The 25,290-nt window shown below is 43.5% G+C and overlaps 1 protein-coding gene across 3 annotated transcripts in view; it reads right to left on the bottom strand.

The window, feature by feature from the left end:
• RAD54B (RAD54 homolog B) overlaps positions 1-25,290 on the bottom strand; it is a 119,242-nt gene that overhangs the window by 35,307 nt on the left and 58,645 nt on the right. For 2 of the 3 annotated variants that reach the window (XM_073330560.2, XM_073330562.2), the window contains exon 4: positions 1,547-1,747. In XM_073330560.2, coding sequence (XP_073186661.1) covers positions 1,547-1,747 — 201 coding nt within the window. Of the gene's footprint in view, positions 1-1,546; positions 1,748-21,292; positions 25,198-25,290 lie in introns of those variants that run through there. The other variant, XM_073330563.2, reaches the window with a different exon arrangement.

Below are 25,290 nucleotides of genomic sequence, written 5' to 3'. Positions count from 1 at the left end.
GAATTTGTCCCTGGTGCAAACCCACTTCTCCACGGCATTATTTGTGTGGCTGATGTCAACAAAGCCCAGCCCCTCCCTTTTGGCAGCTCTACTGATCTGCTCGGCCCTTCTTTTCTAGCCCCTCTCCTTGGACTGGCAGCTCAATGCTTTTGCCCCAGATGTAACTCAGTCCGCCCCATTTTCCCCTGTACTTTTTGTCTAGTGGGCAGGAAACATTATCCTTTTACTTGTCCAAAAAACATTTGTACTTGTCCTGGGTTTCTGTGTAATAGTTATTTTTCTCCCATTCTGACCAGCGGTCCAGAGACCAGAGTTTGGTCATCACTAATTTACAGGATTTATAAACAGCTTCATTTCACTTCATTCATAGACTATAAGATCAGAAGGGACTATCATGATCATCTAGTCCAGGGGTGGGCAAACATTTTGGCCCGAGGGCCACATCAGGGTGCGAAACTGTATGGAGGGCTGGGTAGGGAAGGTTGTGCCTCCCCAAACAGCCTGGCCCCTGCCCCCTGTTTGCCCCCTCCCACTTCCCGCCCCCTGACTGCCCCCCTCAGAACCCTTGACCCATCCAACACCCCCTGCTCCTTGTCCCCTGACCGCCCCCTCCCGGGACCCCTGCCCCTAACCGCCCCCCGGGATCCCACCCCCTATATAACCCCCCCTGACTGCCCCCCCGAACCTCCACCCCATCCAACTGCTCCATGTCCCCTGACTGCCCCCCGGGACTCCCTGCCCCTTATCTAACCCTCCGGCCCCAGCCCCCTTACCATGCCACTCAGAGCAGCATGTCTGGCTGCTGCGCCACCCACCCAGAGCCAGACACGCAGCCCCACCGTCCAGAGTGGGGGGGAACAGCAGAGGAGGGGCCGGGGGCTAGCCTCCCGGGCCAGGAGTTCAGGGGCTGGGCAGGATGGTCCTGTAGGCCGGATGTGGCCCACGGGCCGTAGTTTGCCCACCTCTGATCTAGTTTGATCTCCTGCACACTGCAGGCCACAGAACCTCACCCACCCAACTCCTGTACTAGACCCCAACCTCTGGCTGAATTATGGATGTTCTCAAATCATTATTTAAAGACTTCAAGTTACAGAGAATCCACCATTTACACTAGTTAAACCTGCAAGTGACCCATTCCCCATTCTGCAGAGGAAGGCAAAAAAACCCGCAAGGTCTCTGCCAATCTGACCTAGGGGAAAATTCCTTTCTGCCCCAACAATGGCAATGAGTAAAACCCTGAGCATGTGAGCAAGACCCACCAGACAGATACCTGAGAAAGAATTCTCTGTAGTAACTCAGAGGCCTTCCCATCTAGTTCTCATCAATGGCTGTTGAAGTTATTTGCTGCTAGCAGTCACAGATCAGCTACATACCATCGTAGGCAGTCTCATCTTACCATCCCCTCCATAAACTTATCAAGCTCAGTCTTGAAGCCAGTTAGGTTTTTTGCCCCCACTGTTTCCTTTGGCATTTTTTGCTCCCATTCAAAACACACACTATTTTTAGGCCAATGTTTAAGTTACAACTATATGTAAATCTATAATACCTCTTCCAATGTCTTTGCCTTCCATATCATTCAGTATCACAGACTTTCCTTTTGCAATAAGAACAGCATCACCTTCCCACTTCTTGTGTTTTTTCTTTGAAGCCTTACACCACACAACACTGAAGTATTTTGCAAGGCAGTCAGGTTCGTCTTCCTCTTTCTTGTGTCTTGCTATTTCTGGTGTTGGTACATACACTGGCTCTAAAAAGAAGCAAAATGAAGAAGAATATCAAAACATTTCTGTTGATGCAGAAAAATTATTTAAAAAAAAATCAACACTATCATCAGTTAAGTGCAGTCTGCGCATTTCCTGCTACACAAACATAAGATGTCATGGTCCCTGTTCTGAGTAGCTTACAATCTAATTGAGACAGAGACATCGTAATTCAGGCTTAAAACAATGGATGGGGGTGCAAGCTCAAAGGGGCACTAATTTTACAAAATACTGTGTGGAAAGTATATGCTTTAAGGAAAGATTTTCAAGTAGGAGGGCAGTTATTTAGCCCATGAAAAAGAGGTAGTTCCTGGTGTGGAATGGAAAGAGGAGACAGTGGGTGAGGGATAAAAAGGAAGTTTTGGGAAAAACAAAGCGGTGAGAAGAAGAGAAGAAGGAAATGAGAGTACGGTCTCAGATGAGGAGGAGATGAGCAATGCCTTGAAAGTGAAGATGGGAACTTAGAATTCAATGCAGAAGGGGAGGCAAGTGAATAGATTCACAACTAAAGCCAAAAGATTGAATTCAGAATAACTATTAGTGTAGCTTTAGAAAACCTGAAAATAGCTAGAAAATAAAACTGTTTTACATTTCCAGTTGAAAGAATAGTTCACCCACTTTCTTTGTAATATATTAAAAACCATCCACTATCCTAAAATCCTGAAAAACAGCAGCATGACTTGAGATTGCAGCAAACCAAATGTTTCAACCTAAAATAGTCATAAATTTGGCAGCATTGCAGCTACTTATATCTATAATCAATGCAAGTATTTGCTGAATATAATTAGGTTAATAACTTTAAGGATTCTCAACATTACAAACAACAGTTGTCTATACTATTGAATAAAGACAAAGATCACATGCCTGCCATGAGTTACCAGTCTGGCATGAGTCAAGTAACAATAGAGCAAGTCTGCAGAATTATCTGAAGGAAAATCTGAAACACTCCTTTTTAGCAAAGCACATGTGCACAACATCAAAGTGAAAACCAGACTAATTTTCATTAAAATACCCTTGCATGCTGGTCAAAGCTTAATCAGCTTGCTCCTTTGATTCCATCTGGATTCAGCACTATACAGATTTGACACTAAAAGACTGCTCATGCAAAAGACTAACTCTTCTTATGTGCCTATACTTAGACAAGAAGCAGAAAATATAAAATTCCATCTATAATAATGACCAGAGAAAAAGGGAAATCAAATAACCTGAACATCACTTCTTATGGTAATTGTTTAAAAAAAACCCCAGCAAAACATGATTAGATTAACTGCCTAAAAATTAACCTAAATTATCAGATGAATGTTAACTTTATCATTAATAAAACAATATATATGCAAGATATTTTATTTATTGATAGAAATTTTCATGCCACAGCACTTTACAAATTTCAACCCCAGTCCCATAGAGGGATCCACTCCCTTGGAGCTTTGGTTATGTGCAGAGTCCCTGAAGTAAATGGGACTCCTCGGGTGAATCCGCATACTGAATATATATATGTGGATCCACGGTAGAAATGGTTCCACCTCGAAGGTGCAACAAAGCAGCTATTTAAGAGTACACAGCAATGCTACACAATGACTAGAAGCAACAAAAAAAACCCAACCCCAAAACAAAACAAAAAAAACCCTCCTCTTTTGCACCTGAAAATACAGGGAGAATTTAATGTATCTGGAGTGTGGTAATTTGACTAAGACACATGAAAAAATCCTTGCACTTTTGCAAAAAGTACCGAAGACCTATCAATGGACAGAAGTAGTCAGGGTGGTGGGTTTTTGTTTTTTGTTTGGTCTGATCCTAACAATGGCAGCTACAGCAGTACAGTGCTTTTATCATGATGCTGGGGCACTGGTTCAGTATCATCAGAGGAAAGAATGCCCTCTACTAACTTACCAACACAACTTCCTGCAGCTGTTTTAGATAAAAAGCATTGCAGATCCATCCAGCACTTAAATACTATGGTAATGGTGCAGAGAAAACCCTTAAGATAGTGAAAAATACGAAGGACTGAACTTGCTCGGCTTCAAATTCCTAAGTTTAAAGTGGATCACAAAGCAAATATAGAATTGCCATCTCTACATTTTAATGTGCAGCTTTCAATTGCCTTCTCCTTTTAAGATTTTAAATGTACATTCCTGCAAGAACTGGAGACTTGTTGACAGCTGAACGTCCTTCCTCTTCACAAAAGGATGAACGTCGTCAAGTGGGTGAACACTTCTTCCCTTTCTCTTACATAGCCCTCAGAGACGAGTTCACAGAGCCTTCACGCCTGTTTTACAGCCGCTGCTTTTTACCCGAATGATTCTATTTAAAAATGTACCTGGGTATTCTTGGTGTGAACAGCCAGTTAGTTAGTTGCCAAGCCAACATTAATCCCGCAAAGTATTTTAAAGCAATTTAAAGCAATAGGGAAAACAAAATAGGACATAATGGTAAGTTTGGGAACTATTAGCTTTTGGAAATGAGATTTTTGCAACAAACAGTTCTTGAAGCAATTCGCCCCAGAGTGAAGAAAGCCAGATAACAGTATCCCATATGACATCCACATGCTCAGTGAGAAAACTAAAGATTAGGTAAAACATTATATTGCTGAGGTTCATTCCCCAAGTCCACCTTCTGAATCATCGTTGCAATTTATATATACAAAATAGCTGGGTTGCGTATCTTTCTGTTGTACCCAAAATAGTCTCATTATTACCATTGCAGCATAGTCCTATGTCAAAATGTCGAGATATTTGGCTATGTTTGCAGCAATACTTCATGCTTTTAAAATAAGAATATTGTCAGATTAAAAATCATTACGCACGCCCAAAATATTCTTACATGTATGGTTGTTAATGCCAGAGACTATAAGATCTGTAAGAAGCTATTGGCTTGTCTATCAGGACATTAGTGTGTAGTAAGACAGAGTGTGCACTCTACAGTCTACTAGTTTGCAGGCAGTCACATCCCCTGGGCACAGCCACAGAGCACTAAAAGTTCCGTAGTGCATTCTGACATACCCCTGTTTAATCATCAAAGCACACCAAGGAATTTTTAAAGTGTGCTATAGCAGCATCCACATGGGATTTTACTGCACAGAAAGCTAGTGCGCTGTAGATTCACACACTGGGTTGCCACACACTTACAAGCTGTTTAGACAAGGTCAATATTTACTTAACATCATCAATGACATTTGTTACTTGTATTCAACCTTGCATTCAATTTGGAAAATACCAATCGACTACTGAGTTTTTCACTTTTGTTTGTACACAGTATCTAATCAATTTAACATGAAGGTTTTAGTCCAATAGCAGAATGTTTGCAAACAGTGGGTGAAATTTTTCAGGCAAATAGTTTATGGGGGGGGGCGGGGAGGAGGAGAACAGTTTGGGTCGATTCAAAACAATTCATGAATTTCACAAATAGTTTTGGTCATTTACAAAACAGCTAGAGGAAGAGGCGGTGATGGTGCCCTCCATTATAACCTTTTGCCCAGTGGTTAGGGCACTCACCTGAGATTTGGGAGACCAAGGTTCAAATCCCCACTCCAGAAAAGACCCAAAACAGACTTGTTCAATTCATTAAACATTCTGAAAAGTTTCAGATTCAGTTCGACCCAAACCAATTTTTTTTTAAATTTTCGGAACGGTCACCAAATCAAAAAAATCATTTATTCACCTAGCTCAACGTTTAAATCATTTGGTGTAAGGCTGACGCACTCCATACAGCTGCTAAGGGCAGTGTTTGGTAGCAGAATACAGAGCAGCAGCTTGGACAGTGAAATTACTGCTAGCTGAAGGCATCCAAATACAGTTGCTTTTGCCGATGCCCTAGAAATGAAGCTACACTTGTACATTGTGATCTCTCTTGTTGCTTCTGGTCATTATCTTGCACACAGACTAACAGAAATATGTGCGTACTATAAACAAAAAGAGATTGATTCCCTATCTGTGCCCACTAATTTCTCTCTCAACAAACAAAAAGCCCACTTTATAAAACTAAACTCTTCATGACCACTAAGAAGCTGTTGCAGGTGACGTGGTCTTTCTTCCTGAATTGAGAGAATACAGCTGAAGCATTATGGTCCAAAAGCTAAAATGCAGAGACTATAAAAGTGGGTATTTACAATAGGTGAAACAGTAAGTCCTTAAGTTTCAATATTTCAGCAAATGCTTGTTCTATGTGAGAATAAATTCCTGTAAAATGATGGAGTTGATGATTTATAGAAAATGGGGATGTAGGAGGAAAAAGAAAATAAATGCTGCAGTGGCAAATTAGTGTAACCAGTTTCTGCAGAACAGGTTTAGAGTAGACACTGATTATACCTGCACAGAGAAGTAAAAGGAAATCTGAAAGAATGCAAAATTTAAATAAAATATGCATTCCCAAATTGATCTGCAGCACTGTGTATAGCAGCTTAAATGAGAAATTCCCATAAGGAATGCAGCATGCTCCAGTGGACACTACAGGACGAGGAGTCAGGATCCTGGCTTTGCTAACACACACGGTTTGATCTTACTCAAGTCATTTGACTCCTCTATGCTTTAGTTTCCCTCATCTGTAAAACGTACATAAAGGTATCTACCCCTCTGTAAAGTGCTTTGAAATCTCCTGATAAAGCATTGTTTAAGTGCAAGTATTACTGTTCAAAAGAATAAGAAATCTGCTTCTAATTCTGCCACGTGATCATAAAAAAGGACAGATGAAGCCAAAATTTAGTTCAGAATATTTGAACATCCCAGCATACAACGGAATTTGGACCTAGAGCTTGTATTCTGACCCTTCTCTACAATGAAATGCCACCTTTGTATATTGGTATCTGAAATTAAATCCATTCCCGTATACATTCTTAAAACATATGCTTAGCAGAGACCAGGCTCTTTATGTCTTCTGAGGATCAACAGAAGTTTTATTTTACTTCAATTTCATACTAGCAATCAGAATAGTTAAGAGAGCAAATGAAAAATAGTACACAAATTCAGAAAACAGCTCTTTGCACTGTAGCTAGGTATTCTGTTACACATGGAGTGTATATAGATTATATTTAAAATTGCATGCTAATCTGAGATCCAGGAATATCTAACCCAACATTATGATAGAAAGATAATGTTACCTTAATTCTAAATTCAGGCTAGAAATAAAACACACATTTTTAACAGTGAGTAACTACTTGCACAAGTTACCAAGGACTGTGGGGGCTTCTCCATCACTGTAAATTTTAAATCAAGATTGCTAGTTTTTCTAAAAAATATGCTTTAGTTCAAACACGAATTAATTCAGGGCACTTCTGTGTCCTGTGTTATACAGGCAGTCAGACAAGATGATTGCAATGGTCCCTTTTTGCCTTATAATCTATGACTCTCACAATGGTGTTGTGGAAATAGATGCATTAATATTTGTGAAGAACTCCGATAGTCTAGTGATGAGTGCCATAAAAAAAAAAAACTATGAGGAAATTGATAGTTCTGTCTGCAGGCCAGGACTGAATAGCATGCAACAAATAAGACATAAGGCCACACATTGAACAATGGAACACTGAAAAATCTCCATCATCAGAGATTTTTAGGAGGAGGTTAGATAAACACTTGTCAGGGATGATAACACTAAAATAATATTTAGTCCTGTCTTGACTGCAGGGGACTGGATTAGAAGACTTCTCAAGTCTCTTCCAGTTCTACAATTCGATGATTCTATGAACGAGGAAAAAATAAAATATCGTATAGCTGATCACTACATGACCACCATCTAGACTGTGCACTGACTGAAGCAGGGGTTCTGTGGAAAAAAATAGTATGTGATCATGTAATTAAAGACTGTTTTATAATTCTTACACACCATGGGGCAAAATTAAGGTTACACAGGCACTCTTAATTCTGACATTTCCTAATGTTTGAGTGCTTGACTTTGCCATCTTAATAATGTTCTTTTAATGCAGTTTTGTGTGTTCATGCATATGTGTGTCATAATAATAGGAGAGTTGTGATGGCCTTAACTATAGCAGTTGTGAAATGACTGCATTGTAACTTCACCTCTTAGCAAAATATTTAGCTCTTAAGGATACTGCTTTAATGGGGGATGATAGGTAGAGAAGATTTCCAAAACATGGCTTCTAAGGATACATCTTCACTACCCGCCGGATCAGCGTGTAGTGATCGATCTATCAGGGATCGATTTATCGCGTCTCATCTAGATGCGATAAATCGATCCCCGAATCAACACCTGTACTCCACCTCTGCAGGAGGAGTAAGCGGAGTCGATGGGGGAGCCGCTGGGGTTGACTCTGCTGTGAGGACAGCCAGGTAAGTCGAACAAAGAAGTTGCATATCTTAGTTCGAAACCACGCCCCCCAGTGTAGCCCAGGCCTAAGTGGAAAAAATGTTCTTAAACCTTTCTACTGTCTGGAAAAACCAACTGACTCTAGCATTCACAGTAAAAATTTAATGAACTAAGTTGAAAGCTTCTGATAAGTTCACAGAAATAATTATGCATGTCCTATCATCAAAGGCAACAGCAATATCTTTGACAATTCTGGAATGGGCAGGCATCAGATGGTGCACTAAACCAGATTACCTAAATAAAATGTTGAATCCATTCAAATGTCATCCAAGTTGACTGTTTACAATGTCTTCTAAGATGTTAGAACACACAGATCAATTCTAACATCTTTATATAAATAAAAAACCAAATGCTGTTCAGTGACAAATTAAATGCAGGTAAGACTTTAGAAAGTAAAATATACACTTGAATGCCATGTACAGTATTTTGTATGTTATTGTAAAATGTGTATTTATAATTATTTGATATCTATTCATTTTTTTCTGTTTATAAAAATAGAAAAACACCCAGTAAACGTCATCACTACATACATTTTTACTAATACAAAAGTTATGATATTTAACAATCACGAGTTAATTGTACCATAGTCAAAGGGGTCACTTTTCAAAGCATTTCATAGGGATTTAGTCATATAATTCACATTAAATGTTAATGGGAGGCATGCAGCTAAATCCTCATATGCCACACTGAAAATATACCGCTTGGCATTCTCTGAAGATGTGCCAGTTATTGCAACTTTTTTGAGGTGTTTTGCGGAGGGGGACCCCCAAACTATTAAAAAGATGGACTATTTGTAATTTACAAGTCTTCATAGTTTCCAGAAACCCAATAGAAGTGAAGCAAAAAGTAGGCAAATAGGGGTTTATTAAGATTATGCATACTTGGTATTAACATCTATGTTAACTCATATCTGAGGAAAATCTGATTTACTTACTTGTTTGGGTTTATTTAATTAATTTATTTATTTATTTGCCAGTGATAACCTTCGATTGGCTTGAATAATATTGACTCAGAAAATCAACAATAGGCCATTAATGTTTCTATTCTGTATTTTAAAGAGCATTTATCAATAAAACATATTATATCCTCTGCAGTGGGTAGGAAACACAAACTATTCCTAGCCAGTCTAAATAATTTAGACATGCCTGTTTAAAATTCATGAAATTACCCTGGAAGAAGGTGGTACTTTAGCATTTTCATGTGTTATGAAGGAATGATTACTGACTGAGGACATTACTGGAGGGGAAGGAATAATATTTCCAAACCAAGTTACATAAATATGATTTACATAAATGTAATCCATTCAATAGTTCAAGCAGAAAAATAATGTTTAGGGCCAAAACTCAACAAAGCTGGTGCACAAGTTGTAACTTGCACCAGGAAAGCACACTGTGCCAGAGGGGGGAAATTCATTCCTGTGGAGGGTAAATGGTGGTTACTGTGTTGTCCTTGCTTGTCTAGATCGCAGGAAAATGGAAGCAGTTTTAAATTACAGGGGCTCCAATGCAAATTCACAAACATGAACTTCTGCAGGAAACCACAGATTCAGGCTCCATAGGGCCGGCTTTATTTTAAATCAGTCCCGCCCATTTTTGGAGCTGAACTGACCCCTAACCTATGGAGGCATACACACACGAAGACGTAGCAGCTTTCAATCAACACAGTCTAGTTTCCAGTACAGTTTCCAAGGAATCAAATCCCTCTACTTCCTTTTACACCAGGGGTGGGCAAACGTTTTAGCCTGAGGGCCGCATCGGGTTTTGGAAATTGTATGGAGGGACGGTTAGGGGAGGCTGTCCCTCCCCAAACAGCCAGGCATGGCCAAGCCCCCGCCTCCTATCCGCTTCTCACCCCCTGACGGCCCTCCACGGGACTTCTGCCCCATCCAACCCCCCCTGTTCCCTGACAGCTCCCCCAGGACCCCTGCCCCATCCACACACCCCCTTCTCCTTGTCCCCTGATTGACTGCAGAACCCCCACCCCTGACTGCCCCCCACAGCCCCATCCAACCCCTCCTCTCATTCCTCACTGCCCCCCACCCGGGGACCCCTGCCCCATCCAACCACCACGTCTCCCTTTCCCCGACTGCCTCCGGAACCCCTGCCCCTGACTTCCCCCCGCCATCCCATCCAACCCCCTCTCCTTCCTGACTGCCCCCCGCCGGAACCCCTGCCCCCATTCAACCCCCTTGTTCCCCTGACCACCACCGCAAACCCCCTTGGCCTCTATCCAACCCCCTCTGCTCCCGGCCCCCTTACTGCGCTGCCTGGAGCAACAGTGGCTGGCAGCGCTACAGCCTCGCTGCCCAGCCACAGGCATGGTGGCACACTGAGCTGAAGCTGCGGGTGGAGGGGGAACAGCAGGGGAAGGGCCGGGGGCTAGCCTCCCGAGCCAGGAGCTCAGGGGCCAGGCAGGAGAGTCCCGCGGGCCACATGTGGCCCGCAGGCTGTAGTTTGCCCACCTCTGTTTTACACCAATGTAAATTCTTCCACTCACATTTGTTCCACAGGTGGCTTTAGCCCTACTTTTCTAGTTGCCTTTTTATTTATTTGTAATAGCATTAAGGACTATCTCATTGGTCTCTTTACAGCATATAACAGTTTTAAATTTGTCATCCAAAGACGTGTTATATACTCTTTACAGGGTTCATTTGCATTTTAAGGATTAAAATAACGAAACAAGTTCAAACATAAAAATAATTTCTGGATTTTTACTAAAGTTATTTTTAGAACAGTGCTCATTTTTGCATCTTAGAAATGGATTTACAAACAGCCTTCTTTAAAAACTATATTGATCTAAGGTATAGTAAGTTATCATAAAAACACTGGTGTCAGGGACACATTTTATCATCTAAGACTGTGCTGAATACTAGTACGTCTGCAAATGCAGACAAAGATTTTACTAAAATGAATTCAAATAGTAAGCAACCCAATTCACTGACAGTTGTTCCTAACGTAAGAGGACTGCCCCAACCATAACTTTTTCATCCCTCTACCTTCCCCACTGAGTTCTCTGTTTTAGTAGTTTTGTGGACGGGACCATAGTTTGAAGCAGGGAAGTACAATCCAAATGAAAATATTTGCGGCCTGCAAAGTACTGTAAGCCCCTGGAGGATGTTAATACTATCTTGCCAGGTGGCCAACTTATTTATTTTACACCCCCTGGGACCCCACGTGCACATGCACATCATCTGTTAAAAGAACTTTACTGTTAATATTGCAAAGTCAAGCATTGGGAAATGCCAGAATTAAGGTTGCCTGTGTAACCTTAATTCAGTCCTCTTGTGCATACGCATTATGATATAATCCTTAATTACATGATTGCATACTATTTTTTCCACAGAGCCCTTGCCTTACTCAATGCCCAGGATGGATCATGTTCACTTAATGTGGAGCTACTGAATATCTTGTTTTTGCCTCATTATTCGATGTGGAGCTCCATGCCTTATTTATTTCACGTTATTCAAATCCTTCTCTCACAACAGAATTATTAATTTCTTTCATGGGCTTTTCTATGGTGCTCATTATACGATATTTCAGTGCTTCACAAGTATCAGTTAATTTATTTTCGCAACACCCCTGTGAGATGAAGGGCTATTATTATCTCCATTTTACAGATGCAAAACTGAGGCACAGACCTCTGCAACTTCAGCTAATGGAGTATCGGATGGCCAAAGTTGGTTGCCATCCTATGTAGATCAGCATTAATGGGGGATAAGACACTTTGCCAGTGGGTTTCACAGATATTTTCTAACAGCAGAGGAATGGTGACACTCAGGAAAAAATAGTTACTAAGCTATTCTCAAAGAACAGTTACAGATGTGTTGCACATGTCCATTCCACTTCAAGTGTGTGCATGCCCTCTGCACTAGAGTCAGAGATTTTCCCTCAGCAGTTCCTGTCAGGGGGGCCATGTGTCTGCTGCTGCTGCCACCTTGTGCTACTGCACGATGGAATAAAGGGCACTGACACCCCGACCATCCCCCAGTTCCTTCATACTGTATAGAGTCTGATATGGAGGAGAGAGGCAGGGCCGATGCAACCACTAGGCAAACTAGGCGGCCGCCTAGGGCGCCAAGTGGTTGGGGGCGGCCAAAAACACGCAGCGGGGAGGAGGTGGAGCGGAGGTGAGCTGGGGTAGGAGGGCGTGGGGAGGGCCGCCTACAGCAAGTAAAGGGTGGGGGCAGCGTACAGGGGAACCGCTCCCCAGCTCACCTCTTCTCCGCCTCATCCCCTGAGCATGCCGCCCTGCTCTGCTTCTCTCCCTCCCAGGATTGGCACTGCAAGCCTGAGAGGCGGGAGAAGCGGAACGGCAGCAGCGTGCTCAGGGAGGAGGTGGAGCAGAGGTGAACTGGGGTGGGGAGTGCCACACGGCTCCCTGGGCCGAGGGGAGGGAGGGAGGGGGGCGGGAAGCTGCCACACACGGCTCCCTGGTCCAAGGGGGTGGGGGAGCTGCCGCGGGAGGGGGTTGTCTCAGGGCTCCCAGGTGAGGGGGGCAGGCGCACAGTGAAAGTTTCGCCTAGTTTCGGCCCTGGGGAGAGGAGAGGGAGTCTTGGAATGGACATGTACTACACATCTCAAAGAACAACACAGTTACAGAACACATTAGTAACCATTCTTTTCTTCTAATAATTGCACATGTCCATTTCACTTCAGGTGACTCACAAGCAGCTCAATCTGGAGATGGGTTTCAGAACCTACCTGAACAATGCCTGAAGGTCTACTTGTCCAAACCTGGCATCATCTCTGGAATACTGAGATAAAGCATAGTGAGTTGTAAAGGTCTGCACTGTGGACCAAGCTGCAGCTTTACAAATGTCTGTTGTAGGTACTTGATCCAAAAAAATCCCGTGGAAGCTGCTTCAGATTTTGTAGAGTGTGCTGCCATTCTGCTTGCAGGGGATACATCAGCAATGTGTTAGCACAGTTGTATGCAAGACAAAATCCATGAGGAAATCCTCTGCGTCAAGACTGGAAAGCCTTTCATCCTGTCTGCAACTGACAAGAAAAGCTGGGATGGCAATCTAAAAGACCTAGTTCCGTCCAAGTAAAAAGCCAACACCTTCTAACATCTAAGGTATAGTCTCTCTCCTCATCCTTACAATAATGGAGGTTAGGAAACAAAGTTGATAAGTACATGGGTTGATTGAGGTGGAATGCTGATATTACTTTAGTCTGGAATTTCGAATGTAGGCATAAGTAAATGTTGTCCTTATAAAAAAAACTGCAAACTGGGGGTCAGCTACCAATGCTCGTAACTCCACCACCCTTCTCAAAGAGATAATAGTTACCAAAAATAGTGCTTTCATAGACAGATGAAGTAAAGAGTAGGTAGCCATCGGTTCAAAAGGCAGACCCATCAACCTTGTTATACCAGATTTAAGTCCCAGGAGGAAGGGATCCAGACCCTTTAAGACTTTAAGTGACATAGGATTAGAAAATACTGAGTTACCCGTAATTGGAACATGGAAAGTGAAGATATCTGCCAGGTGAACCCTGATTGAACTAATGGATAAACCTTGTTGTTTCAAGTAGGACAAGTAGTCCAAAAATGTTGGATAGAGGTGCAAGGAGAAACTCCCTTCTGTTTTGACCATAAGGAGAATAATTTCCACTTCAGCTGGTAAGTGTATCTAGTAGATGGCTTTCTACAATTTGTGAAGATGTTTTGCACATTCTCAAAACACTCCACCTCGTGAGAAGCTAACCATGGAGCATCCAGGCTATCAGATGGAGAGCAGGGGGGTTGGGATGTAGGGATGACTGTGGTCCTTGGAGATTGGGTCAGGTTCTGAAGGCAGTCTCAAAAGGAGCCCTGGGGGATAGGCTCAGCATACTGAAGAACCAATGCTGGCAGAGCCACGCCAGTGCTATGAGGATCATACAAGAATGATCATGCCTGAGCTTGAGCAACACCCTGGGAAGAAGTGGGAAAATAGGCCTGCAACAGCTTGTCCTTCCAAGATGATAGGAAAGCATCTGTCAGAAATCCCTGAGACCTGCCCTGGAACAAAAGACCTGGCACTTTGTTAAGACAAGTTGTAAACAGGTCAATATGAAGGACACGTTTGTTTTGAAAAATGAATCTCATGATACACAACCTGAGATACAGCAGGGATCCCAAGTGAAAGATCTGCTCAAGCGATCCACCACGCTGTTCTGAGCACCCAGAAGGTGGGAGGCTTTGAGATGTATTACACTGGTGATACAAAACTCTCAAAGATGTAGTCTTCAGAGAGATGATCTGATCTGGCACCTCCCTGCCTGTTCCCGCAGAACATTGCCACAGTGCTGTCCGTGAAGACATGAAGATATTGTCCCTTGATGACAGTGAGAAAAGCTTGATAGGCCAGATGAATAGACAGCAACTCCCGCGTGTTTATGTGGAGATCCAAATCTTGTTGGACCCACAGATCTTGAGTTCTTAAGACTCCTAGGTGAAGCCCCCAACCTAGAGAAGAAGTGTCTGTAACTAGTGTTAATATGTGAAAGGGAGGGGCAAAGGGAACAACCTTAAACACATTAGCCAGGTCTGTCCACCACACCAAGGAGGCTGGCACTCCTGCAAAGGAGGCTGGCACTCCTGCAAAGGAGGCTGGCACTCCTGCAAAGGAGGCTGGCACTCCTGCAAAGGAGGCTGGCACTCCTGCAGGGTCAGGACAGCTGGGCGATCAGCAGCGACTCAATCAGGAGCAGGCAGGCGCTGGAGCAAGGGAACAACCAGGCACAGACTAGAGTAGGAGCAATCTGTCAGTATTAACAGGCAGCTAGGAGTATCTCCAACAAGGAAGCAATGTTGAGCAGACTGGAGTGGCTGCTTTTCTTAGGAGCCTATACACCTGCCATGTGGACACCTTGTTAGACCCTTGCTTGTGGACTGGCTAGATCCTTAGGACTTTCTGGCTCAGCGATGACTCCTCAAACTCAGAACACTTATCATATGCAAGTACCTGAATCAACATGTCCAGTGGATGATGAACTAAGGAGTATGAGGACTTTAAACATCCCTGCAATTTCCTGAGATTAACTCTGGCATTCCAAACCACATACATACATACCTATGAGTCAATTTCTCATTGTTGTAAGCAAAAGCTGGGTGAGGACATAGCTGAACCTTATCTTTGAAGAAAACAGTATAAGTGGGTTCCGAGGTCAAGGCCTGAAATTCCAGAACCCTTCTGGCCAAAGTAATTGCCACCAGGAAGGCAACCTTCCACAAGAAGAGCAGCAGGGAGCAAGATGCCAGGGGCTCGAAGGGTGGCCACATGAGCCTGGATCAGACCCCCAGGAGGAACTGGGTCACGAACTTGCAGGTGGAGACTTTCCAGACCCTTGATGAACCTGCTTCTCATCTCATGGGCGAAGACCAATCTGCCTTGGATCGGAGAATGGAATACCGAGATGGCTGTTAAGTGGACCTTGAGGACCACGATAGACCTTGGTGAAGGAGATTCTAGTCTAGGATGGACTGCAAGGATGCCTGAGCCAGGCTCCTCTCGGCTGCCCAGCATATGAAGCAATTCCACTTGGCCAGGTAGGTGGCTCTAGTAGAGGGCTTTCTGCTGCCTAGCAAAACCTGTTGGAGTTGCTCCAACCATGCTCTCTCCTCTGGATTCAGGCAGGCGAGGTTCGGATGGAGGAGTCCTGTGAAATCAAGTACGATCTGAGTGGGAGCATCAGTGGGGCTGTGACTGCGAGATCTAGAGGAATGCCAGACCAAGGCTGATGAGGCCATGCTGATGCAATAATGATAACCTTCACCTTGTCCCCCTTGATCTTCAGAAAGACTTTGTGAACTCAGGGAATTGGAGGGATGGCGTGCAGCAGGCTGCCTGACCATGACTGTTGAAAGACATTGGACAGGGAATCTTTGTCTTGACCGTGCCTTGAGCAAAAGCAAGGACATTGTGTGTTCTGTGTGAGGGCAAATAGGTCCACCTAGGTAGTTCCCCACCACAGGTGGAGAGACCACTCACGGTGAGAGGGAAAAGGTTTCCTAAGGTGATCCGCCAACACGTTCCGCTGCCCAGGGAGATGAGATGCCTCCAGGTGAATGGAATGCTTCACGCAGAAATCCCATAACCTGAGAGCTTCTTGGCAGAGGACCTTGGACCGGGAGCCTAGCTGTTTGATGACATAAAACAGGTGGGTTGGGCAAGGAACACTTTGCAGGCTAAGTGTATTGTCCTGAGCACCTTTACATTTATGTGTAGGGATAGCTTTTCTGCTACCAGAGACCTTAGTTCCTGAGATCGTCGAGGTGAGGCCATCACACTACATCCGACATGTCAGATGCCAATGTTATTGTGCACCATGAGGATGGAAATGAGCAAACACTCGAAGAAGGAGGATCAGATTCTGGTGCAACTGACTTCTACTTGGAGCCTGGATCGACTTCATATCAGCCAGTCATTCAGGCAAGGAAATAACTTGTATCCCTGCTTTCCTTAGGAACGTAGCCACCACCACCATGCATTCTGTAAATAATCGCAGGGCAACAGACAGGCTGAAGGGTACTACTGTAAATGGAAAATGCATGTTGTTGATTAGAAATACTAGGAATCTCCTGTGGCTTTAATGGACAGCCACACGGAAATACATATCCTTTACGTTGAGGGCAGCGTACTAGTTGCCAGGATCCAGGGAGGGGACAATGGAGGTCAGGGTAACCATATGAAATCTTGTTTTCTTTATATATTTGTTCAGATTTTGCAGATCTAAGATGGGTCGGAGCCCTCCTTTTGCCTTTGGAATCAAGAAGTAACGCTAATAGAAACCCTTCCCTCAGAGAAGAGGGGGAACCTCCTCTATAGCTCCCAAATGGAAGAGAGACTGGATCTCCTGGAGGAGAACAGCCTCATGAGAGTGGTCTCTTAAAAGGAATGGGGATAGGGAGTGGAAGGGAAGGATGGAAATAAAGTGCAAGATGTTTCCCTGTGGAGCAGGGATACATCTTGCACTTTAGAACACATCGATCTGTGGTAACACATCAATCTGCGGTAATATGGGACCAAGCAGATGGGATAGCCAGTCAGAAAAAAATGAAGGAGAAACTTGCAAGAGTGGATCTGGTAGTCTATCCTCGACAAAGTAGTCAAACATACTGCTTGGAATTTCTAGACTGCCTCCAGGAACCTGCCATAGATGAAAACTGAAGAGGTAGAGGTCTCCTCCTATGTTTTTTTCCCCCCCTTGGCTGAGCTGCTGCTCTCCTGCTCTACCCTTACGCAGCCCAGGTGGGTGGGGAAAGTGACATGGATGCAGCATTCCTGATGTCGTTCCTCACTCCCTCCCTCACAACCCCCATAGGAGAGAGCGGAGAAGCAGCGTTCAAGGGGAGGAGCGAGCAGCAATGCCAGCTGCTCCATGCATCCAGGTCTGTTTCCCCACAGGGGCACAGTAGAGGGGTGCAGGGATTGGGATGCAGGAGGGGGGCGCAGGGGTTGGGACAAAGGGAGCACAGTTTAGGGGTTGGGGAGCCCACAGGGACCAGGGGCAATTGTGGGGCACCCATGGGAACCGGGGCACCAAAATACAAGTTCGCCCAAGACACCATTTTTCCTAAGGCCAGCCCTGAAAGCAAGCCAACACACTCCAACTACCGACCACAGGTAGTAAGATGGAACCGAGGATGGTGCAAGATGGCTCCACCCTTTATACCATCATGGAGCAGCATAGGGCACATGCACCACACCGACAGGTAACACTGAGGAAAAAATCTCTGATTAGTGCACTGCGCACACACACGCCTGAAGAGGAATGGACATGTGCAATCATTGAAGAACCATCTTCAGTTCCATCCTGGGCTCTGGAGGGGAGTGTTCTCTAGTGGGCACAGACTCTTATGCATCTTCCTCCAAGTGTGACCCCCTTCTGCTCCACCCCCTCCAACTTGCCCCTGTTCTGACTCTACCCTAACCCTGGCTCCTCATCTTAGTCCCATTTGCTTAACCTAGGCAGTCCCAATTTCCACTATTCATTATTCTTATCGCTGTCCCAGTCTCCTTGCCCAGCCATTGCCAGTTCCCTTGTGCGCACCACCTAGCTCCTTGTCCTCAGTTTCCTTGCCCAGTCAGTCCTATCTCCCTTCCTGCCAGCTCCTCATCAGATATGTCTCTCCCACCGCAGCATTGCCTCCAATCATCCTCCACCCATATTCCCCATCCCCACTGACTCCCAGTCTCAATTGCTCTCCCCCAGGGTCCTTGTCCAGTATCAGTGCTCCTCCCCATCCCACCTTCCATCTCCTTGTTCCAGTAACTTTGCCCAGTCAGTCCCAGTTTCTCCCTCATACTCCGGTTTCTCGTCAGGTCTGTCTTCCCCCTGCAACTCCTCCATCTCACCCCACGGGTTCTCATCCCAGTCTCCTTGCCCAGCCAGTCCTAGTCTTCCCCATACCTAGTCATCCCATATATCCCCCGTACTTATAGCTCCCAAACCCTCCTCCATTTCCCTACCAGGATCCTTGCTCAGCCAGTTTCAGTCTCCCCCCAGGTCCCAATCTCCTTGCCCAGCCACTACCAGTTCCCCACCCCTCAACTCTCAATATTCCTCTCCATGCCACCAGCCTCCTCCACCTCCCCCAAGGCTTTTTTGTACTAATCTACTTTCATCCCATCTCCCTGATCTGGGTCTCATCCCCTTTGCATTGAAATTGGACAGCTTCCTCCTCCTATGCTGCCTGGGCACAGCAGGGCACAGAGTATAGGAGACATTCTCCCTGCTCTTAGTTCAGATGCCCAGACCTGGCACTGCGGGAAGCAGCCCAAACCTGCAATTGCAAATCTTGCCCCACACTGGCACTTTCACTGCACTGCAGCAGTGTCCACGCATCATTTTATGGCAGGGAAAGCTGTTGCAATGTAGTTCACACCTTGGCTTTATCACACAGTTACTCGCCATATAGACAACCTCTTAACAGTTAATTATAGGCAGTGCAGGTAGTACCAGCTATAGTTATATTTCCATTATAAAACACTGTGTTCAATGACTTATAACTTTGCCAAATTTTAACCATTCAGACTGAAATTTCCCATGTAGGGTGTGTGCTTAAGGCTGAATATTTTTAAAAAAAGTTTTAGCTAAAATGGTTCTCCATTTGAGGAGATTCTTAACTTATAAGTGCTTAACTTTACAACCTTAACTTTTTAAACATTTTCTTTTGTTTTTTATAAAATATATGTGTTCATTAAACTTAAACAATATGGAGAATCAAAGCTATAACAAACTCCCTTCAGTTTGAAGAAGCTTTTGTGCCAAAAGCATTGGAACCATAAGTAACAGAAATAGTTTGGACCATAATGTGTATTTTATACAGAAATGAATGTACACAAGAACCTATTTAACAAATAATTAACAGGCACAAATATAGCAAAGTATTTGTTTTCTATTTTAAAACATATATTCTAACTGGTATGTTTAAAGGTCAACAAGAAGCCAGGTGAACCAAGATAAGGTGAACCAAGATAAGGACTAAGTGACCACAATACTTATTAAATGCTGGTTAGAAGTCACAAGGAGACAGAAGAGTGATTCTAGCTTACCAACTGAAGTGAACAGAATGGAATTACTGATATACAGCTGTTTTGTCCTAATGTTTCATTAACTGCTACATTCATCCAAGCAAATGATTAAAATTGGTCTATACCACTGTGTAATGGATTGATTAAATCAATTTATAATTTATCAAAGAATGCAGAGAGATTCTACCTGAATGAACACATTTTCAAAGAAAGAAAACAGAGAAGTTGCAACTTAAAAGGTAAACAGAGATATGCAAAAATTGGCCAAGCACTACACCTTGAACCTTATAAATACTATTACCTAGTCATCTTTATTCCTTCCCCTCTCTCTCTCATTTTTAAATTCTATTTCAGCTAATGAAACTTATAAATTTATAATAATTCAAGTGTGTAATTTAGCTAAGCAACATATATATAAGAACCATGAGAAATGTGGTTGTGTAACTGGTTAATTAAAATTACTCAACTAGTTTGTATTTTATAACTGTATGGTTCTCATATACCCAGTCAGCCAAGGAAACACCATTGTCAGTGTTACACCCACCAGGAGATCTTTGAACACATCAGGGTCCAAGAGATTATTCCACATAACCATAATGTTGGGTGGTATCAGATCCCACATTGCAGAAGGAGGACAGGTACACTGGAGAATGTCTATGGCATTCCATGGTTGCAGAAGACAAAGCATTCCCGCCATTTCACTCTCTCCTCTCCTCTCCCAAAGTAAGAATCACAATCATCTCCAAACTTGGTAGAGTACAGAATGACTGTGGAGGATCCATAAGCCGGATCAACGGAGAAGTTTAGCTAGCTAAAACCCAGTAAAATCTAAAGAAGTCATATCCTTGCTACTAATGGAACTTTGTTCAGGCCACATGGACTCCACTTTAATAAAGAACACCATTTAATCAATAAAGTCAGTCTGACTGGGATAAAACTGAGTGTTTTCATTTTTACTATTAATCAGCAAGACGCATAATTCACAGGACATCTTAATTTCAGTAATCTGTTACACAAAGAAGCTCCGTTAAAATTCTAAAATGTAACAATAGTAAATAGCAAACACTGTGTCAAAATGTTATGCAATGAGCTTTTCAGATGATTTAAAAACAAATTCAAAAGGAATAAAAAAAACAGATCAAAAATGTGTATTATGAAGCACATGTACTACATTGCTATCTTTTAAATTGCATTTTCAACCTTTAAAATACAAGTTCTTTCTAAAATAAACTCACTATTCTAGGGTTTCTATTTATTTCCATCCAAAGTATTTAAAAGAAGTCAATATGCTAGAACAATAATTATTTAAATTCTCTCCGGTTGCAAGGATTTTTTGTTTATTATTATTTTATCACAACTAGAATTGATCAACCCTATAATACCGTGGAATAAGATAAGAAATTAAACCAAAAATATAGTGTGCTGTTAAAGCTTTTTTAAACATGGAAATTTAAGAATTGAAAATATATTCAGCTTAATGCCTGTAGAGCTATGTAAAGTTTAACATTTCCATAACACGTGTTTTTAACTGAACACTGTGGAACAAAGCAATTTTCAAAAATATGGAACAAATTCCAAAATTTGTAATCTCTCTTTGCTTCCTGGATTTTGCACCCCAGCCCACCTTTCCCTCCATCATGGCATCCGACTACCTTGTTAAAAGGAATTAGAGATGAAATAAGGGAAGATTACTCACCAACAAACCTGTTTGTCATATCCTCTCTTCTCCCACTCAGCAATAGCTCTTACAGACAGTATTATGGCTTCACCTATTGGGAAGCTGGGGGCAAAAGGTCTGTCAATCAAAGACAATATATAAACTCTATTCTGTCCAGTGAGAAAAAAATATCTAAACTGGGATGTAAGATACTAAGGTGTAGGCAGTACTGTTAGGCTGGTGTCGTGGAATCCAGAAGCGGCTACAAGGAAGTGGTCAGAGTAGTTGTGAGAGCTGAAATCAGAAGACAAGAGTCAGGGTAGAAGTCAGGCTGGGGTTGGAGTCCGAAGATCGGAGAGTGAAATGAGATGACACAAGGCAAGGTCTGGAGTTGCAGCGAGCCAGAAGTCTGTGTGGTTGCCCAGACAACTTTCTGGGGCACGCTTCAGGGTTAAAAAGTAAGAGTGGTCCAATCAGAGGACACCAGGGTGCTGCTGCTCTGGCCCCTTTGGGCAGTACTTCTTGCAGCACCTAACTGCCACAATGGTCCTGGGATGTGGCTCTGCATGACTTCCTGGGGGCGATGTGGGAACATCAGTTGCTCCAGGTTTCGCTGACCTAGATTCTAGTGCTGTGGATTCTTAAACAGGAAAATAGCAACAGAGATGAAAGAAAATAATTGGCAACACCCCAAGTTAGAAGGCGGGAGAGATGGAGGACAAAAGAAGAGAGAACTATGACAAACAGGATTACCTGTAAGCAATACTGCCTTGTCATTTTGTAGATCCCAGTTCTCCCATTTTACCTGGCAATGGTCCTTACAGACAGCAACTGTATCCCAAAACTTATCTGTACAGTAGCCAAATGCAAGAGTCTGCAGCAAAAGACTGGACCATCTGGTAGTGGTGGGTGAAACTAAGTAGCTGCCTTGTTAGTAGTACAAACAGGCATTTAAACCTGCCAAGCCCAAAATATTATCATTACTCAAGAGCAGTGACACTTCTGACATGAGGATGAGATTTCATACCTTGGTCATAAAGAACAACGCTCTTGCTCCTTCTGGGCAATAGCAGGTTGCCTTGCCTTTATTACAGCTCTGAATACAATATTTTTAAGAGTTTGTATAATATTTGACATGACCACGCACTCAGGGAGAAAAACAGTTGGACACAAAGGGAAATTAGGGAGATAATCAATTAATTCAAATCACTCACTGTTGAAAGAGAGAGATTCAATAGCAACTAGAAGTGCCTCCTTGAGAGAAAGCAATTTCAGAAATGCTTCTCCCAGTTTCAGAAGGGACACCTACAGACATCTGAAAAACTAATGACAAATGTCTGAGGGCTAACAGGCCAGTACTTTGGTTCCCAGCTCAATGTGAAGAGACTGCTTTCTCCTGCAACTGACAATGTCCCTTACCTGAATGATCTGCATATTGCAGCAATTGCAGCAAAATAACCTTCAACCCTCCATATAGAAAGTAGAGGACTTGAAGGGAGCATAATTGTGCATCCATCCCTCTCTCTAATACCTAGCAGATAAAGGAATGGTCAGCTACTTTGGTGATAGGCACTATAGAAAACCCTAAAATAGAGGGAAAGATCGATGTCCCAATCTGAGTGTACAAATTTAAGTCCAATTCCTCAAGGACAATAAGGCCATTGTGGAGAAACTAAATGAATTCTTTACATCGGTCTTCACAGCTGAGGATGTGAGGGAGATTCCCAAACCTGTGCCATTCTTTTTAGGTGACAAATCTGAGAAACTGTCACAGATTGGGATGTCCTTAGAGAAGGTTTTGGAACAAATTGATAAACTAAACAGTAATAAGTCACCAGGACCAGACAGTATTCACCGAAGAGTTATTAAGGAACTCAAATGTGAAATTACAGAACTAATAACTGTAGTTTGTAACATTTAAATTTAAATCAGCTTCTGTACCAAATGACTGGAGGATAGCTAATGTGATGCCAATTTTTAAAAAGAGCTCCAGAGGTGTTCCTCGCAATTACAGGGCGGCAAGCTTGACTTCAGTATCGGGCAAACCAGTTGAAACTATAAAGAACAAAATTGTCAGACACATAGATGAATATAATTTGTTGGGGAAGAATCAATATGTTTTTTTAAAAAGGGAAATCATGCCTCACCAATATACCAGAATTCTTTAAGGGGGTAAACAAGCATGTGGACAAGGGGGATCCAATGGATATAGTGTTCTTAGATTTTCTGAAAGCCTGTGACAAGGTGCCTCACCAAAGACTCTTAAGCAAAGTAAGCTGTCACGGGATAAGAGGGAAGGTCCTCTCATGGATCAGTAACTGGTTAAAAGATAAAAAACAAAGGGTAGGAATAAATGGTCAGTTTTCAGAATGGAGAGAGGTAAATGGAGTCCCCAAGGGTCTGTACTGGGACCATCCTATTCAACATATTCATAAATGATGTGGGAAAGGGGGTAAACAGTGAGGTGGCAAAGTTTGCAGATGACACAAAACTACTCAAGATAGTTAAGTCCCAAGCAGACTGTGAAGAGCTACAAAAGGATCTCACAAAACTGCGTGACTGGACAACAAAACGGCAGATGAAATTCAATGTAGATAAATGCAAAGTAATGCACTTTGGAAAACATAATCCCTACTATACATATAAAATGATGGGATCGAAATTGGCTGTTACCACTCAAGAAAGAGAATTTGCTGTTATTGTGGATAGTTCTCTAAAAACATCCATTCAATGTGCAGCGGCAGTCAAAAAAGCTATCAGAATATTGGGAACCATTGAGAAAGGGATAGATAATAAGATAGAAAATATCATATTGACTCTATATAAATTCATGCTACACCCACATCTTGAATACTGTGTGCAGATGTGATCGCCACATCTCAAAAAAAGATATATTGGAACTAGAAAAGGTACAGAAAAGAACAAAAATTATTAGGGGTATGAAATGGCTTCCACAGGAGGAGAAATTAATAAGACTGGGACTTTTCAGCTTGGAAAAGAGATGACTAAGGGGGGATATGATAGAGATCTATAAAATGTTGTCTGGTGTGGAGAAAGTAAATAAGGAAGTGTTATTTACTCCTTCTCAACATAAGAACTAAAGGTCACCAAATGAAATTAATAGGCAGCAGGTTTAAAACAAATAAAAGGAAGTATTTTTTCATACAAAGCACAGTCAACCTGTTGAACTCTTTGCCAGAGGATGTTGTGATGGTCAAGACTATAACAGGATAGGTCCATCAAAGGCACATTAGCCAGGATGGGCAGAGATAGTGTCCCTAGCCTCTGTTTGCCAGAAGCTGGGAATGGGCGACAGGATGGATCACTGGATGATTACCTGTTCTGTTCATTCCCTCCAAAGCATCTTGCATAGGCCACTGTCGGAAGACAGGATACTGGGCTAGACCAGAGGCGGGCAAACTATGGCTCGTGGGCCACATCTGGGCCACAGGACTGTCCTGCCCCGCCCCTGAGCTCCTGGCCCAGGAGGCTAGTCCCCGGCCCCTACCCTGCTGTCCCCACTTCTGTGCAGCCTCCGCATGCCACGCTGCCAGCACTCTGGCTCGCCACTCTTGCAAGCTCCCGCCGCTCCGAGTGGCATGGTAAGGGGGTGGAGGGGTTGGATAAGCGGCAGAGGGTCCTGGGAGCAGTCGGGACAGGGGGCATTGGATAGGCGTGGAAGTCCCAGAGGGGCTGTCACGGGGTGGAGGTGTGGATAGGGGTCGGGGCAGTTGGGGACGGGGAACAGGGGGTGGTTGGATGGGGTTGAGGTTCTGGGGGGGAGTCACGGGACAAGGAACAGGGGGGGTTGGATAGGCATGGGAGTTCCGTGGGGCCTGTCTGGGGGCAAGGGTGTGGCTAGAGGTCGGGGAAGTCAGTGGACAGAGGTCCCGGAAGGTCGGGGACAAGGAGCAGGGTGGGGTTGGATGGGTTGGAGGTTCTGAGGGGGGGCAGTCAGGGGGCAGGAAGTGAGAGGGGGCGGATAGGGGGCAGGGGCCAGGCTGTTTGGGGAGGTACAGCCTTCCCTACCCGGTCTT

The sequence above is a fragment of the Lepidochelys kempii genome, chromosome 2 (assembly GCF_965140285.1).
Source record: "Lepidochelys kempii isolate rLepKem1 chromosome 2, rLepKem1.hap1, whole genome shotgun sequence".
NCBI classification, from domain to species: Eukaryota; Metazoa; Chordata; order Testudines; family Cheloniidae; genus Lepidochelys; species Lepidochelys kempii.
This window is presented reverse-complemented; position numbering and strand designations above follow the sequence as displayed.